General features: G+C 36.1%; 1 protein-coding gene across 4 annotated transcripts in view; it reads left to right on the top strand.

The window, feature by feature from the left end:
- Window positions 1–17,652, top strand: part of CTNNA3 (catenin alpha 3) — a 1,671,697-nt gene that overhangs the window by 1,227,998 nt on the left and 426,047 nt on the right. For all 4 annotated transcript variants that reach the window (XM_035715351.2, XM_035715352.2, XM_049108978.1 and 1 more), the window contains one exon: window positions 5,038–5,238. In XM_035715351.2, the coding sequence (XP_035571244.1) occupies window positions 5,038–5,238 (201 nt within the window). The remainder of the gene's footprint in view (window positions 1–5,037; window positions 5,239–17,652) is intronic.

The following is a 17,652-nucleotide window of genomic DNA, read 5'->3' as shown; positions in this document are numbered from 1 at the left end:
AATTATTTCTAACTCTACCAGATAAAAATTAAGTCACATTACTATGCTACAAGAATCACTTATATGGCATCAGTATTCTAACCAATAGTAAATTACAAGTGAAGCAAATATTTACATTGTGGGGATTAGATTGTAGGCCTGGTTCACAATTTCTGCCCAGTAAGACACTGAAATGGCATGCAATGATACTTTTGCCTATTTCCAAGCTTTTGACAAAATTTTTAATAAGTTCTAAGAGCCTACTTAAGACATACTAAAAGAAATATGAAAGCTTCAGTGACTTTATTTTTGTGATTTTGATTTCTATACAAGTTCATCTGCATAAGTACTACAGAGTTTTGTCGAAAAGTTTAACAAAAAACTTCATTAAAATTATAAAATGAAAATACTTGTGGTCGTGCGTATTTTGGGAAGAGTAAAGGACGATAAAAGAAAATAATTATTTCTGGTTACTAACTTGTATAGCTTTTGTGAACAGGGATTGTACCTTATTTATCTTTTATATCATCTCATTTTCTAACTAGTTCTACTTACCTTAGGGAGGAGAGACCAATGGAAGGTTTTAAGTCTTCTGTAGAAAAGAGATGAGGAGAATTATTGAATTCTACATCTGAAACTAGTGATATACTATATGTTGGCTAATTGAATTTAAATTTAAAAAAAAAGGGATGAGGAATTTTTTAATGTTTTATGTTTGGCTCCATATATGCTCTTTATTCTCAAAATATTACCTGCCTCCCTCTTTATGCAGGGTGTCAGGTAATTTGGAGACCAATCCTCGTGATCAAACAGAAATTTTAACCATCTTAAGGTAGACACATAAAATGTAACTTACTGGTGCGTTACATTTGCTTTTAGTTTCAGGTTTTTTTTTGTTAATAGAGAAAAATTGCTGTGTTTGTGTTTGTTGAGCGTCTGTGTAGTTGCCTATAAAATGAGTTTTAAATGTACAGTTATAGGTTCAGGTGTGCAAAAGTGGAAATTTATTTTCTTATAATTAAGCTTAGTTTAACTCTCTGAGCTCATAAACCGTGGATAGCTAATCTTACCCTTGCCAATTTAAGAAACTTAACCTCTTTGGGCTTATAACTCAATCTCTTTAGAAAAAAATTCTTTAGAAAAAAGAGATCCTTTTCTCTCTTTTACTCTTTTCCTTAGAATTTTGTTTTAGGTCTGCAAATATCAGAGGAGGAAACTTATTCCTCACTCAAGAGATTATAACATAAACCTTCTACTTCTTCAGGCTTTGTCATTGATATATTCAAAGCCCAGCTTTGGGGATGAAATGAAAACAGATTTTTACCTCTCAACAAAGTCTGTTTTTGGCAAATAAAATGTGCTTTCACTTCCAGTATTTTCTTTGGGCTATAGATTTTTAAATTCTGCTTTGGAAGTCAAAAGCCAATAAATGAAGTTCTCTCTGAAGGTTTTGTTTGTTTTCTACTTTGTCTAAGGCAAAGTCTAGAGAATGTGTGGCAAACTGAAGAATTAAGAAAAAAATCATAGAAAAAATTTAAATGCATTTCAAAATTTTATTATGTGTTGCTTGCTGCAGTGACTAAAGATGGAGTTATTCAGAGAAGTTTGCAACAGATGAATTATCTTTTCGTCTAAGATATGTTCCTGTATTGTTTTGTTTCTTACGGTTTCCCAACATAATAGAAACCCTTTGCATCTCAGGATAGCTATAAAATGACTGATAGAAATTGCTACTACTTCAACAATTCTCTGCTCTAAAAATAATGCACTTCAGCATTTCCCACAACATCAGGACATTCCACTCCTCACCCCAAATCAAATGTTAAACTGGCATTCTGAAATGAACAGAAATAATAAATTCAACAAAAATGCAGTATTCTGAATGTACTTTTTCTACAATAACATTTTCTTTCTCTTAAGCCTCATTTTAAAAATGATGCAATCTTTGAGTCCAAGTGCATCTATAGTTAAAATAAAATAAAATAAAATAAAATAAAATAAATAAAATAGAATAGAATAAAATAAAATAAAATAAAATAAAATAAAATAAAATAAATAAAATGGAGGTAGAGTTCCTACTGAGCTCTGTTAGGTCTGACAAATAAACCTATTTCATTACCAAAAACTTCAGAGATACATCAGGAGGAAGTTTTACACAAAGTATTTGGTGTTTAATTTCTTTCTGAGGGGTTTAACCTTATATAGCTAGCCATAAAAACTTTAGCTATCCTGAAGGCCTTTCTCACTATTAAATTCACCTGAAATAGGAATAGCAAAGAAATAATTGTTTTTATGAAATCAGTTTAATATTTAGTTATTGTGCATCTGTGGGAGGTGCCCAGCATTCTTATTTTCTTTTTCTGGCACTCTATGTTTAGAATTTCATGCAAATAATTTCTGGCATTTTGTGAGACATTCAGGGTAATGGGAAAGTGTCACAATAATGGAAATTTTGCAAACCTTTCCTAATGCTTTTGTGCTATATTTAATCTTAGTAATTCAAAATATAATTTAGTCATCATCTCTAATATTTTCAATAAAACCACTTTAGATAAAGTTTGGTTACATGTTTCTAGCCACTTATTTCACTTATTTTTTACATTTTGTATATATTCATGTAGGACTTTTATTTCCATATCTGACCTCCTCTCTATAATTCTTCAATGACATTAAAACCCTGGCTTCTGATTATGGGGCTCAATCTAAATCAATAACCACACAAACTTTAGTAAGGCCAGCAAAAAAGAACCAGAAAAACCCTTGCTATATTTTTAATCCATACTTTAAATAATAAAATGAATTGGGGACTGTCTATATCATCATCCAACAGAAGAGATGAACATTCAAATCATTTTTAGTGAATATTCTTTGTACATATTTTTTTCTTGTGCAAAATTTACTAGGAAAAAAATAGTTTGTGGCAGCTATGATTTTGTCTTTAATTAAACAGAAATTGCAGTCTATTAGATAATTAATCTTCCAAGAATAAACACTGCTTTTCTCTAAACATTTTTTCACTTCTATAGGACTGAACAAAACAGCTCTGCAATCTAAAATTAACCACCTATACAGATTAATCACTTATTATATATGTATGTGTGTGTAAATAAGTAGTATTAGTTTTTTTTAAAACACTTACAATATACTTGAAAAGTAATAGCCTCTAACTATGTCATTAAAATTCACATTTATGGACTTTATGATTACATACTTTCCACATTTAAACTTGTACTTTCTGTTCTAGGGAAATTTGATGATGATGAAATACATGCACTTTCTATTGAGATGGGACCATGCTTGGATTTATTGTAGACCTTTTGGCACATTCATAACTGAATGCTACAAATTAGGTTAAAACTTTAGTGAATTTATAATGAAGGCTTTCAGTGTTTAATCCTTTTCATGCAAATGACCTGATGGTCCTTGAGATGGGTTAAACTGACTAAGTGCACAGATTGTGTCTATTGCATTTATAACCCACGATTTAGGATTCAGACAAAACAATTTACTGGTCTCAGGTATGTTACAAGAGGATTTCATTCATTTAACAAACATTTCTGTAGGTCTAACAGGTGCCATGTATTGTGCCAGGGACTAGATATGACACCTCAAACAATAAAATAAAATTCTTACACAAATATATTTCACAGTCTACTAGACAGGCAGTTCGATTAGTACATCATTAAAATATGGGAAGAAGCTGTAATGAAAACATATAAGCCATTTAATGGGAATCCAAAACTATATGGGACCAAATTTATCTTGTAGTAGGTCAGCATGAATTTCCTGAGGAAGGAATATTTGACTTGGTGTTGTAAAACAATAGTAGGAGTTAACCAAGCAGACCAAAGGAGATTGGCAGGTCTAATACTGTGATCTATAGTAAGAAATACATATTTGATGTTTGTCTCATTTATGGTACAGAACTCATAACTTTTGGAATTTCCCAAATGATGAGAGTGATAAAAATTGTTTTTTGTTTTGTTAATGAGGTAACCTTTGTAACCTACCCACCTCCCCGTAGGGGCTGGTTGCCAGAGTAATGGACCACATGATTAGAAGATTGGAACTTTGAGTCCCATCCCCTGGCCTCTGGAGAGGAAGAACTGGAGGGTGAATCAATTGCCAAAGGCCAGTGGTTTAATAAATCATGCCTATGTCATGAAGCCTCCCTAAAAGAGTTTTGGAGAGCTGCCAGGTTAGGAATATTTGAAGATGTGTGGACAATAGCACATCTGGAGAAGGCCTTTAAGCTCCTCACCCTTCCCACATATTTTGCTTTATGCATACTTTCATCTGGCTGTTCTGAGTTATAAAAGTTAAATCTAGTAAGTAAAATGTTTTTCTGAGTTCTGAGAGCTGCTCTAGCAAATTAATCAAACACAAGGAGGAGGTCGTGGGAGTTGATTTATAGCCAGTGGGATCAGAAGGACAAGTAATAACCTAGGCCTGCAACTGGCTCTGAAGTGGGGGTGGGAGGCAGTCTTATAAGGACTGAACCCTTAACCTGTGGGATCTGATGCAAGCTTTGGGTAGATAGTGTCGGAATTGAATTGTAGAACATTCATTTGGTGTCCAGAGAATTGCCTATTGGTATGGGAATGCCTCCACTATAACTTAAATTCTATTATACACCAATGAACATTAGTTGAGTGGAACTCTATAGCTTTATTTTTCTACCTATTTAGAATAGCTGATATTTTTTAAATGTTTTATAATCTGCAGTGTTGTTTTTAATCAGAATTAAGGATTCCACCATTGTATACTTTATTTTTATTTTGATCTAGAGATTTTCCTCAATTTGCACCTATATATCACCCAAATCTAAAATCAAGTCAGTTGGAACTAAAATCTAAAATAATATGTAATCTATAAAAACACAGATAAAAATATGGTTCTATATTTCACAAGTTTTGTTGTTAAAGAGATATAAGAAAAATCATTTCTTTTTTTTCTTTCTTGTCAATGTGTCCTTTATTCCCAATGAGTATTGCATCTGAAGTCAGAAGTTAACATGAATTATAATATGCTACACTAATTTGATCTGTTTACTTACAGAGAGCCATATCCTAGAAGATGTCAACAAATGTATCATAGCATTGAGAGACCAGGATGCTGATAATTTAGACCGTGCTGCAGGTGCTATCAGAGGACGAGCGGCAAGAGTTGCTCACATTGTCACAGGCGAAATGGACAGTTATGAGCCAGGAGCTTACACTGAAGGTGTGATGAGAAATGTTAACTTCCTTACAAGTACTGGTAAGTCTCAGTCCCCAATAACAGCTGCATTGTTCCTGATTTTTGAATCTGTGTAGCTACCAAATATTCATACACATGGCAAGAATCTCTGCCTGTGTCACTTGATTTGAAATAGATTGTTCGCTCATCTGATAGATCCTTGCATCTTGTGGTTATATGATTCAAAGTTTATTTCTAGAACTGAATATTTTCATTGGGAAAAATAAGTCTTTTATAAATTTATGTGTCATATAAATTACCTATAAGACTTAGCCACATAGGAATGTTTATTAATGCCAGAATGGTTAGATATATAATTGGGCCAGATGTGATAAGTATGTAATAGTTTCCAAATCCTCTTTTAGCTGTATCATTGATAACCCCAGGTTTTTGTTGACATTACTTAAACAGAAAACTTATCCTATATTTCTAGAGAAAGGTTCTGTGTTGTCTTTCAGTCTTTCACAAAACAGTAATTTGTGAAATTTTACAGAATCTTCTTTGATTACTTAGGATATATGGCATCAGGATTTTGTCTTGGTTGCAGCATCCAACCAATATTATTATTATTATTATTATTATTATTATTATTAATATTATTAATATTTTCTAAATTAGCCAGTAAATGCTTACTTTGAATCACTCAGTGAAAATGTCATCATCTTTAACACTATTAACATTTCTCCTTATAGAAACTTATAGAATCATTTGAATTCTTAGGATTTAGAAAAAATGGATATAATTGAATGAGGGCAATCAGCTATTATTAGAAGTCATCATGGCAGAACTTTTTCCCGTGAAAACCCTTTGTGCTCTGTGAATTCCTCAGGTTGAATTTTTCTTACTAATAACTTCTTAACATTAGGGTGATGGTGCACCCATGATCACTAAAATATTTGATATTCCATACTTAAGCCATCAATTCTATATAGAGAATTTTTCTTTAGGTTATGCATAGGGCAAATCAAATTTGGACAATATATAAATTGTTTAGGGAAAGTGGTGGAAGGAATGTGGATGGGTGATTTTATGGGGGGCAGGAGAGGACCTCCTCTTAAAATTAAATGACTAAGAGTAACACAGCAATAGTTGAATAAACAAATCTTCACTAGGAACTAGGTCTGAAGAGGTATACCACAAGATAAGCTTAGCAAGGTTTGTAGAGAACTGATGATTAATGTTGCTGTTTTCCTAATATTTTGGTATAGAAAATCATTGATGAATCTTGGCACATAATTTTCTCATGATCTCTTTTAAAATATTGCTAAAATAGTGAAATGTTGAAGACAGACTAAGGAAAGGTGAAGGAGGTACATCTGCAGCTCTTGATATTATATTTCTATAACAACTCAAAGTCACTGATGTTACAAATAGGGCACATGGTAGTTGTCAGATGGCACGTACCACATACCACATAATGAAGTATCGTAATATATATTTACTTGCTTATGGAGATGATTGTGTTCTGCATCTCTTCCACACTAAATTTTACGGGTCTTTCCTTGTTGGTCAAATCAAGGACAGAGGTATCTGATTTCTTTTCTACTTTCTGAGAATGGATTTGTAAGTGAAAGAAGAATGCAGCAGGGGTTCTCCTTTTAGCCAGCTGAAAATTTCCTGCAGGGAATTGAAGGTCTAATCTACCAGGATTTTACATGTATGTTGCCTCTGTCTCAGTTTTGTAATCGTATTAGTAATGTCTTATGAACACACTGGATTTTATATCTGCTATAAGCAAAGAAGTGGAAATGAAGTTCTAAACTGTCCAGGATGGAAAGTGTGTTATAGGAACCCTGTTCACAATCAATTCTTATAATCCAGAATAAGAAAATAAAAATAAAGCAAAGTTATTTACACATTTAATTTATAAGGTTGTTAATACCTCTATGACTTATAATGATCTTACACAATAACTAACCAGTATGGCTACAAATTCATTCATTCAGAAGATAGAGAACTCCTTTTTCCTCTAATTAGTTGTGTGTAACTTTAATTAAAATTCTCTAAGTAAATTATGTTCTGTGCCTCAAATATAATAAATATAGAATAATTCTGGGTTGTTCTGTAAGTTCCATTATTAATGTAACTGTAATTTATGACTTTCCAATTTTGTCATTTTAGTGTTTCAGATAATATTTTCATTTATCTTTGGGGAGGGAGTCTCATTTTTCTTTTATATGTCTAATTCCAAAATTTTCTCCAGTTTTTTTTGAAATTTATCAAAAACATACCTCACTAAAGGGAATTCTGGGCAATAAATTAGATGAAAATGCTAATTAGATCAATTTGATCTTAACTAAAGTTGAAATATGTGAGCATTTTCCCTCCCATAGAGATATTATCTGAGAAAAATACTTCCAACTATTCTATCCTTCATAATTAAAGAACAGAAGATGTTCATCTCTGTTCATATCTGCTCATAACCTGGACTTATTATTTATAAATAATCCTCAAATTAAGTAATTGGAAATGCCATGTTTTGTGTCATGAAACCTTAATCATTCACATTTTAGCAAGTGAATGGTCTGTGTGGCCTGTTTTTCTTTTCTCCTATACAGTTCTCAGGTCTTGACCCTGCTTCCTGAAAATAACTTAATAAGGAGCTATTGTGAATTGTTTTTATTACTGAGACTTCCTTAACACTGCAAAATTTGCCTTAAAGTACTGTAATCAATGATGAAACCTAAGCCATACTTATCTAAATCACAGAGTGTTTTTGGAACATTGCACCTTTGATTTTAATCAGACTTTGTGGCTCATTAGCACATTTTCAAGATTTGATGATCTTCTAAGTATTTTCTCAGCATTAGGAAGCAGAGCTGCCCTGTTATATTTTGGGAATTTACATTGTTCATAAACTGTACCAGTTGGTTTTAAGTGAAATGTAGGCAACATCTGGAATGCTGCATTTCATTCAATGGAGGCATGATTTTATCATCTCCATATGATATTCTTTGTCCTGCCCAATTTTCCCCTGTTACGAAGCATCTTCATCTGTCAGAAATTCCTGATAGGGGAGAGAAAAAATATTAGTCATTTTCTGTAAATAAACTCAATTTTAGTGTGAAGGCTTAGAAGTTATATTGTTAACACCATCTTTAGTTCTTTCACACTAGATTAGGGAGAAACCTAAACAAAGAGGAAACTGATAACAGTACTTTTTGTGTGTGATTTATGGACTCTTTTCAAACTCAGAAATTAGAAGGCCCCCAAACATCTGTTGCAAACCACCAAACTCCTCCTGGTTTCAATGTCAGCCAGCCTCATGGACCAAAGCAGAATAGGCACATAAATGAACCTGACCGAGACACCCTGGTGGCATCCACTGCTGGCAACTTGCAGTGAAGGCAAGTAAAAGGTCATCATCAAGTACTCCATCAGGCCCAAATTGGAAAATGTGAACTTAGAATCTTCTCCCTAATACAATGGAGAAGAGCTATATGGTTGCAATTTTTCTTCTTAAAGATACATGAGATAGTTGAAAAAAATTTTGAGACAACAAATATTTCCAAAAATTTCTTGTAAATTTTTTTTGCAGTCAGTTTAAACAACAGCATCTCTGATCTATAGCCTTAAATAATTACAGGATAAAATACAAAGATTTTAGTTTTACAGTTTTTCCCTCCACAATCCAGCAGAGGTTGAAAATTAGTGATCCATATACTAGATATGACTCAATATGACTCAAAAGACTTTTTACATGTCCAGTAGAGTTCTGACCAACATAACTTTGTTTTGTATTTAGGAAATACATATATCCTAGATTAATGGCTTATTCTGATAAATGGGAAAGTCTGGCAACACTAGAGCAGAGTTTGGCTGGAGCTTAGTGGTGTCTTCCTTTTCTTTGAGCCTGGGCCATAATCTCCTACACTCCCTTTCATTATATACTGCTTCACTCACTTAATTTATCTGTCTGAACTCGGTAGGCATTTGAGTTCACCTAAACGTGTGTGTGTGTGTGTGTGTGTGTGTGTGTGTTTTCCTATTGTGGGCCAAAGGTACTTTCTACTCATCTAAGTTGATAGTTTCATATTTTATTTTCACATTTTATTCTTCTTTCAAGAAATAGTTCATATTCTTGTCCTCTAGAAACTTTTCTTTTCTCCATCTGGGAATTGTGAATTCTTTATGACTTCATGTACTATAGATTTTAAAGGACTTGCCATTCACTAGCATCATTCCTGGCAACTATATGCTGTTGATGAACTCTTCAGGTATACTTACATAGAAATTATTCTTCCTTCAAAATAGAATGTAAGCTATAGAAGAAAAGGAAACTTTAAACAAATATTTATTTATTCACGAGAGACAGAGAGAGAGGCAGAGAGATAGGCAGAAGGAGAAGCAGGCTCCCTGCGGGGAGCCCGATGTGGAACTTGATCCCAGGATCCCGGGATCACAACCTGAGCCAAAGGCAGACAGTCAACCACTGAGCCACCCAGGAGTCCTGAAAAGGAAACTTGTATGCTTTGGATTTCTTCATTTCTCTGCATCTCTTCCAGACCTACCACAGTGTCTTGCATGTGTTAGATTAAAATAAAACAAAACAGCAAAACAACTCTTGAATTGTGTCTATATGCCTGTACTAATTCCATTCCAAAAGTGAAAAGTCTCTTCTTCTCTACTTCCCCTCTAACATTTTAATTATTGTCTGACCCTTTCTCAAATGCTGCCACTTTTGCATAGGAGCTTCTGATTCCCCTTCAGTAGAAATAATTGCTCTCATTATCTGTGTTACCATGGATGAGCTTGTCCTCTAGTTAGTGATTATTTCACTTTGCCTTGTATCATAATCAGTCATTTACATACAAGTTTCTTCAAGTAGATTGTAACATTTTTAAAGGCAAACATCATACTTTATTATTTTTATATTTCCCAGTTGCATTTTACGCATGGTAGAGGTGCTCAAGTCCTTTAACCAACTTAAAATTTAAAATTCACTACAATAGTATACTATGATACATTCTAATACAGTTAAGCAAGTGAACAAGTTATCATCCCAGTTCAGGAAAAGACAAAAAGCAAAACTCAAAAACATAGTAGACTATGTCAAAGGCTGGGGGAGAGAGAAGGTCAGGGAACTGATTCATTTCTATCCAGAGTGAGATATTAGCTACTTCCAGAAAACTTGGGATCAGATGTTTAAAAGGTCTTTAACAGGCTTTTGAACAAGAGATCCCATCACTTTTATGTATTCTATTTCTTATAAGAACCATCCTTACAGTGTCTGGTGAAAGATCCCATTGCACCTAATTTCACTAATGGTTCTAGCAAATCACTGTAAGGAGTAGCAACCATACCTGTTGCTATTTCTAGTGAACTTCTTTTTTGTGGTAGCAGTTTGAGACAGGACTCCCACTTAGTTACCTAGTTTTTACTTTTAGCTTCAGCTCTAATCTGACACCCTTTGACACAGAGAGCATTAACAGGAAGCTTCTATCTGCAGATCATTTGGCTAACTGGATAAACAAGTGTCTTCCTGTTGGTGATGCCAACATCAGAAATGAAATGACAACCCAGCCTCTTTAAAGAAGAGGAAGCTCCTGTGGCTTTAGATGTATTTCTCTTGCTGTAGGATTTAGGGATCCTGGGCCAGCATTGTGAGTTAAAGAAAGTAGCAGCTAGAACTCCTAATGGGAACCCTGTTTTCTGCCTACAGAGAACTGGATTTGAATAAGATCCATATCTAGTTGGTGGGCTGAGGATACGTTTTTATCTTGCCATATTAATTAATTGGAAATATACACTTGTCAGGGAAAAAAGTACTGTAAAAACTGAAAAAAATATACTAGGGATGCGAAGGGTTTTTGACTTTTTAGATCCTGAGACAAGTACATGGAATAATCTAAAAAAACAAAACAAAACACGGTTGATGATAAATTTATTAATAAAAAGAATACATTCTTACAGGGTAAAAATTTTATTATCAAAAGAGGAAATAATGTAGGTGCTTAAAAGTGGATTTCAGGGAGGAAGAGGGGGCAAGAGTAGGGTCCCCAAGTCACCTGTCCCCATCAAATTACCTAGATAACTTTCAAATCATCCTGAAAACCTACGAATTCAGTCTGAGATTTAAAGAGAGAACAGCCTGGAATGCTACAGTGAGAAGATTTCATGCTTCTATCAAGGTAGGAAGATGGAAAAAAAATAAAGAAATAAAAAGCATCCAAGGGGGAGGGACCCCAGCAAGGAGCCTAGCTAAGGCTGCAGGGCGAGTGTCCCCAGGACAGGAAAGCTCCGTCCTGGAGAAGCAGGAGCTTCACCAATCTTCCCAGAGGGAAAGGTTCTCGCAGGGAGTTGCAGCAGGATCCCAGGAGGGGCGGGGCACTGGGGGACACAGCCCAGGATCCAGGGCTCCCCCCGGGACAGACAGAGGCTGGGAGGGCACAGGACAGCAAAGACGCTCCTGCCACTGGGCGCCTCGAGCTGTGCAGATCAGCAGGCCCCGCCCCCGGAGCATCCAGGCCTCTGTGGACTGCGAGCTGTGGTAGTTACTGTAGGAGCTGACTCTAGGGCTGGAGAGCTGGCCGCCGCCACTGTTGTTCTTCCTGGGGCCTCACAGGAAACAACCCCCAGTTCTTTCTTTTGAGGACCATTTGAATGGAAAGACAAAAGATCATGACGATAGGTTATGGGAAATAAATGACAGCCTCAGAAGGAAAAATCTACGTTTAATTGGAGTTGCCAAAGGCGCCAAAAGGGACAGAGGTCCAGAATATGTATTTGAACGAATCATAGCTGAGAACTTTCCTAACCTGGGAAGGTAAACAGGCATTCAGACCCAGGAGATAGAGAGACCACCCCCCTAAAATCAATAAAAACCACTCAACACCTGACATTTAATAGTGAAACTTGCAAATTCCAAAGATAAAGAGAAGATCCTTAAAGCAGCAAGAGACAAAAAAATCTCTAACTTTTATGGGGAGAAATATTAGATTAACAGCAGACCTCTCCACAGAGACCTGGCAGGCCAGAAAAGGCTGGCAGGATATTTTCAGGGTCCTAAATGAGAAGAACCAGCAGCCAAGAATACTTTATCCAGCAAGGCTCTCATTCAGAATAGGAGAGATAAACAGCTTCCAAGATAGGCAGAAACTGAAAGAATATGTGACTACCAAGCCAGCTCTGCAAGAAATACTAAGGGGGACTCTGTAATAGAAAGAGGAGGTCCAAGGGAACAATCCACAAAAACAGGGACTGAATAGGTATCATGATGACACTAAATTTATATCTTTCAATAGTAATTCTGAACGTGAATGGGCTTAATGATCCCACCAAAAGGCGCAGGGTTTCAGAATGGAGAAAAAAGCAAGACCCATCTATTTGCTGTCTACAAGAGACTCATTTTAGACATAAGGACACTTACAGCCTGAAAATAAAAGGTTGGAGAACCATGTACCATTCAAATGGTCCTCAAAAGAAAGAAGGGGTAGCCATCCTTATATCAGATAAACTAAAGTTTATCCTGAAGACTGTAGTAAGAGATGAAGAGGGACACTGTATCATTCTTAAAGGATCTATCCAACAAGACGACCTAACAATCATCAATATTTATGCCCTGAATGTGGGAGCTTCTAGGTATACCAATCAATTAATAACCAAAGTTAAGACATACTTAGATAATAATACACTTATACTTGGTGACTTGAATGTAGCGCTTTCTACAATTGACAGGTTTTTTTAAGCACAACATCTCCAAAGAAATAAGAGCTTTAAATGATACACTGGACCAGATGGATTTCACTGATATTTACAGAACTTTGCATCCAAACACAACTGAATACAAATTCTTCTCAAGTGCACATGGAACTTTCTCCAAAATAGACCACATACTGGGTCACAAATCAGGTCTTAACCAATACCAAAAGATTGGGATCATCCCCTCCCTATTTTCAGACCATAATGCTTTGAAATTAGAACTAAATCACAAGAAGTTTGGAAGGATTTCAAATACGTGGAGGTTAAGGACCATCCTGCTAAAAGATGAAAGGGTCAACCAGGAAATTAGGGAAGAATTAAAAAGATTCATGAAAACTAATGAGAATGAAGATACAACCTTTCAAAATCTTTGGGATACAGCAAAAGCAGTCCTGAGGGGCAAATACATCGCAATACAAGCATCCATCCAAAAACTGGAAAGAAATACAAAAAGCTAACCTTGCACCTAAAGAAACTAGAGAAATAAACAGCAAATAGATCCTACACCCAGGGAAGAAGAGAGTTAATAAAGATTCGAGCAGAACTCAATGAACTAGAGACCAGAAGAGCTGTGGAACAGATTACAAAACCAGGAGTTGGTTTTTTGAAAGAATTAATAAGATAGATCAACCATTAGCCAGCATTATTAAGAAGAAGAGAGAAAAGACTCAAATTAATAAAATCATGAATGAGAACAGAGAGATCACCACCAATACCAAGGAAATATAAACGATCTTAAAAACTTATTATGAGCAGCTATACGCCAATAAATTAGGCAATCTAGAAGAAATGGATGCATTTCTGGAATACCATATTGACAAAATACAGCATCCACTCCTGATCAAAACTCTTCAGAGTGTAGGGATAGAGGGAACAATCCTCAGCATCTTAAAAGCCATCTACGAAAAGCCCATAGCAAATATCATTCTCAATGGGGAAACACTGAGAGCTTTTTCCCTAAGATCAGGAATAAGACAGGGATGTCCACTCTCACCACTGCTATTCAACATATTGTTAGAAGTCCTAGCCTCAACAATCAGGCAACAAAAAGAAATAAAAGGCATTCAAATTGTCAAAGAAGAAGTCAAACTCTCCCTCTTCACAGATCACATGATACCGTACATAGAAAACCCCAAAGACTCCACCCCAAGATTGCTAGAACTCATACGTCAATTTAGCAGTGTGGCAGGATACAAAATCAATGCCCAGAAGTCAGTGGCATTTCTATACACTAACAATGAGACTGAAGAAAGAGAAATTAAGGAGTCAATCCCATTTACAATTGCACCCAAAAGCATAAGATACCTAGGAATAAACCTAACCAAAAATGTAAAGGATCTATACCCTAAAAACTACAGAACACTTCTGAAAGAAATAGAGGAAGACACAAAGAGATGGAAAAATTTTCTATGCTCATGGATTGGCAGAATTAATATTGTGAAAATGTCAATGCTACCCAGGGCAATGTACACGTTTAATGCAATCCCTATCAAAATACCATGGATTTTCTTCAGAGAGTTGGAACAAATCATCTTAAGATTTGTGTGGAATCAGAAAAGACCCCGAATAGCCAGGGGAATATTAAAAAAGAAAACCATAGCTGAGGGCATCACAATGCCAGATTTCAGGTTGTACTACAAAGCTGTGGTCATCAAGAGAGTATGGCACTGGCACAAAAACAAACACATAGATCAATGGAACAGAATAGAGAATCCAGAAGTGGACCCTCAAGTTTATGGTCAACTAATTTGACAAAGAAGGAAAGACTATCCACTGGAAAAAAGACAAGTCTCTTCAATAAATGGGCTGGGAAAATTGGACATCCACATGCAGAAGAATGAAACGGGACCATTCTCTTACACCATACACAAAAATCAACTCAAAATGGATGAAAGATCTAAATGTGAGACAAGATCCCATCAAAATCCTAGAGGAGAACACAAGCAACACCCTTTTTGAACTTGGCCACAGCAATTTCTTGCAAGATACATCCATGAAGACAAGAGAAACAAAAGCAAAAATGAATTATTGGGACTTCATCAAGATAAGAAGCTTTTGCACAGGAAAAGAAACAGTCAACAAAACTAAAAGACAACCTACAGAATGGGAGAAGATATTTGCAAATGACCTATCAGATAAAGGCCTAGTATCCAAGATCTATAAAGAACTAATTAAACTCAACAGCAAAGAAACAAACAATCCAATCATGAAATGGGCAAAAGACATGAACAGAAATCTCACTGAGAAAGACATAGACATGGCCAACAAAAACCTGAGAAAATGCTCCGCATCAGTGGCCATCAGGGAAATACAAATCAAAACCACAATGAGATACCACCTCACACCAGTGAGAATGGGAAAAATTAACAAGGCAGGAAACAACAAATGTTGGAGAGGATGTAGAGAAAGGGGAACCCTCCTGCACTGTTGGTGGGAATGTGAACTGGTGCAGCCACTCTGTAAAACTGTGTGGAGGTTCTTCAAAGAGTTAAAAATAGATCTGCCCTACGACCCAGCAATTGCACAATTACCCCAAAGATACAGATGCAGTGAAACGCCGGGACACCTGCACCCCGATGTTTATAGCAGCAATGTCCACAGTAGCCAAACTGTGGAAGGAGCCTCGGTGTCCATCGAAAAATGAATGGATAAAGATATGGTCTATGTATACAATGGAATACTACTCAGCCATTAGAATCGACAAATACCCACCATTTGCTTTGACGTGGATGGAACTGGAGGGTATTATGCTGAGTGAAATGAGTCAGTCAGAGAAGGACAAACATTATATGGTCTCATTCATTTGGGGAATATAAAAAATAGTGAAAGGGAATAAAGGGGGGAAAGGGGAGAAAATGAGTGGGAAATATCAGAGAGGGAGACAGAACATGAGAGACTCCTAACTCTGGGAAACGAACAAGGGGTGGTGGAAAGGGAGGTGGGCGGGGGGTGGGGATGACTGGGAAAAGGACACTGATGGGGGCACTTGATGGGATGAGCACTGGGTGTTATGCTCTAAGTTGGCAAATTGAACTCCAATTTAAAAAAGTGGATTTCAGGAAACCATAGAGAGGGCCTTAAATATTCCTACGTCCGGAATATGTAAAATATGTAACTTTGAGGTTGATGCTGAGTGACATATGAAAAGGAAGGCCTAAATGGAAGGAAACATTGGAAAAAAGAGGTGGAAGATGTGGACCTGTTGTGTGGATATTTACTAGTGCAACAGTGTTCTAGAGGTGTTGTATCTTCTTTAAGTCTAGTCTAAAACTCCTATGACCAGGCTTCAATGCATGTTCTCCAGCCAAGGAAGGCATTATCTGGAAAGGAAAATAAGTCCTACCTTTCTTTCTTGTCTTATTTTCACATACTTTCAGTAAAAAGATTAATTCAGATTTATACTATGGGCCTTTATGTGAAGGGGTAAATACAAAAATAACGTATTAGGGATGAGGATTGGGGTAAACACAACAATAACTTATTAGGCATGAGGATTTAGGCATGCCTAAAGGATTAGGCATGAAGTTCCAGTTTCAGCTATGGATTCCAAACAATGGAGTCTAACTATGGCTAAATCAAGTAGAAAACAGACAAACACACAAACACAGGAAGATAGACTGCAAAGGATGCTATATATTGGAATCCAGTTAGTCACTCCAGAGCAATCACTTGAGGTGCCATTCCAGCCCTCTCTGAACATTTAATGCCATTATTGGCATCTTAACATTATAATACTGGACCCCACAGATGGTACATTAATTTAATACCACATTCCAAATACTTCTACTAATGGAATAAAAACCTAAAGAAATTCCTGCTTTTGTCTCACTTGAATTCACTTGAATTCAACCTCCTGAGCCGAGGCATCATATTAGTAGAGTTTGAATCATGTGCCCACACCTTGACTATTGATGTGGGGTGGGAGCAGTTGGCAAGTACTGGCTTTGAGTTTCTGTGGAGACAGTGCTTGGCCTCACACTGAGACCCTCATTCAGGCAGGTTCCCTAGCACAAGAACAGGTTTTGGAGTCTAGGGATGTAGAAGTGTTAAAAAGCAGCAGAGGTAGACCACCACCAAGGGAGTAAAAGGACCCAAAGAAGGGAAATTGAGGACTGACTTTACCATCTTGGGTTGATCTTCGATGTCAGATAAGAAAAATGCTTCCATAATCACCCAGGTAGGAGCACTGCCTTTCAGCATCTTGTTGCCAAACCCATTTTTTTGATGGTTTATAAAATTTAAAAACAAGTATAAAAGCATGCTTGATTCCTGATAGATGTATTAAATGAGGTGTTATGATAGCACTTAAAATCTAAGTATGTTCCAGGGTGTATATGCCTTAGCAGAATATCTGATGTGAATGTGATTCTGTTACCAAGACAATGGCAAAGGTAGACATATAGGGGAAGGGGATCTGTGAAGTCTTGTGAAAAAGTGAAAAAAATTATCTTTTGATGATGTCTTCCTTTATTCTTTAACAATGACAAATAAACCCAAATAGGGTTGTATCCTATTATTGTTCAAATGTACAGTGAAATATATCAAAAGATATGATTTTGTTTTAAATCCAAAGGGATGGGGCATCTGACCTCATTTACTTTAAGATTTTCTAAGGACTAAACATTTTTTGTAACAGCATAAACTAGTGTCTTCTAAAATCACAGTGTGTGCATAGCCACTGGGAAAGAGTAGTGGCTATTTAAGGCCAGTGGGGATCAGAGGCTCTGGAGTCTT

Source organism: Canis lupus, chromosome 4 (genome assembly GCF_003254725.2).
Source record: "Canis lupus dingo isolate Sandy chromosome 4, ASM325472v2, whole genome shotgun sequence".
In the NCBI taxonomy this organism is placed as follows: domain Eukaryota; kingdom Metazoa; phylum Chordata; class Mammalia; order Carnivora; family Canidae; genus Canis; species Canis lupus.
This window is presented reverse-complemented; position numbering and strand designations above follow the sequence as displayed.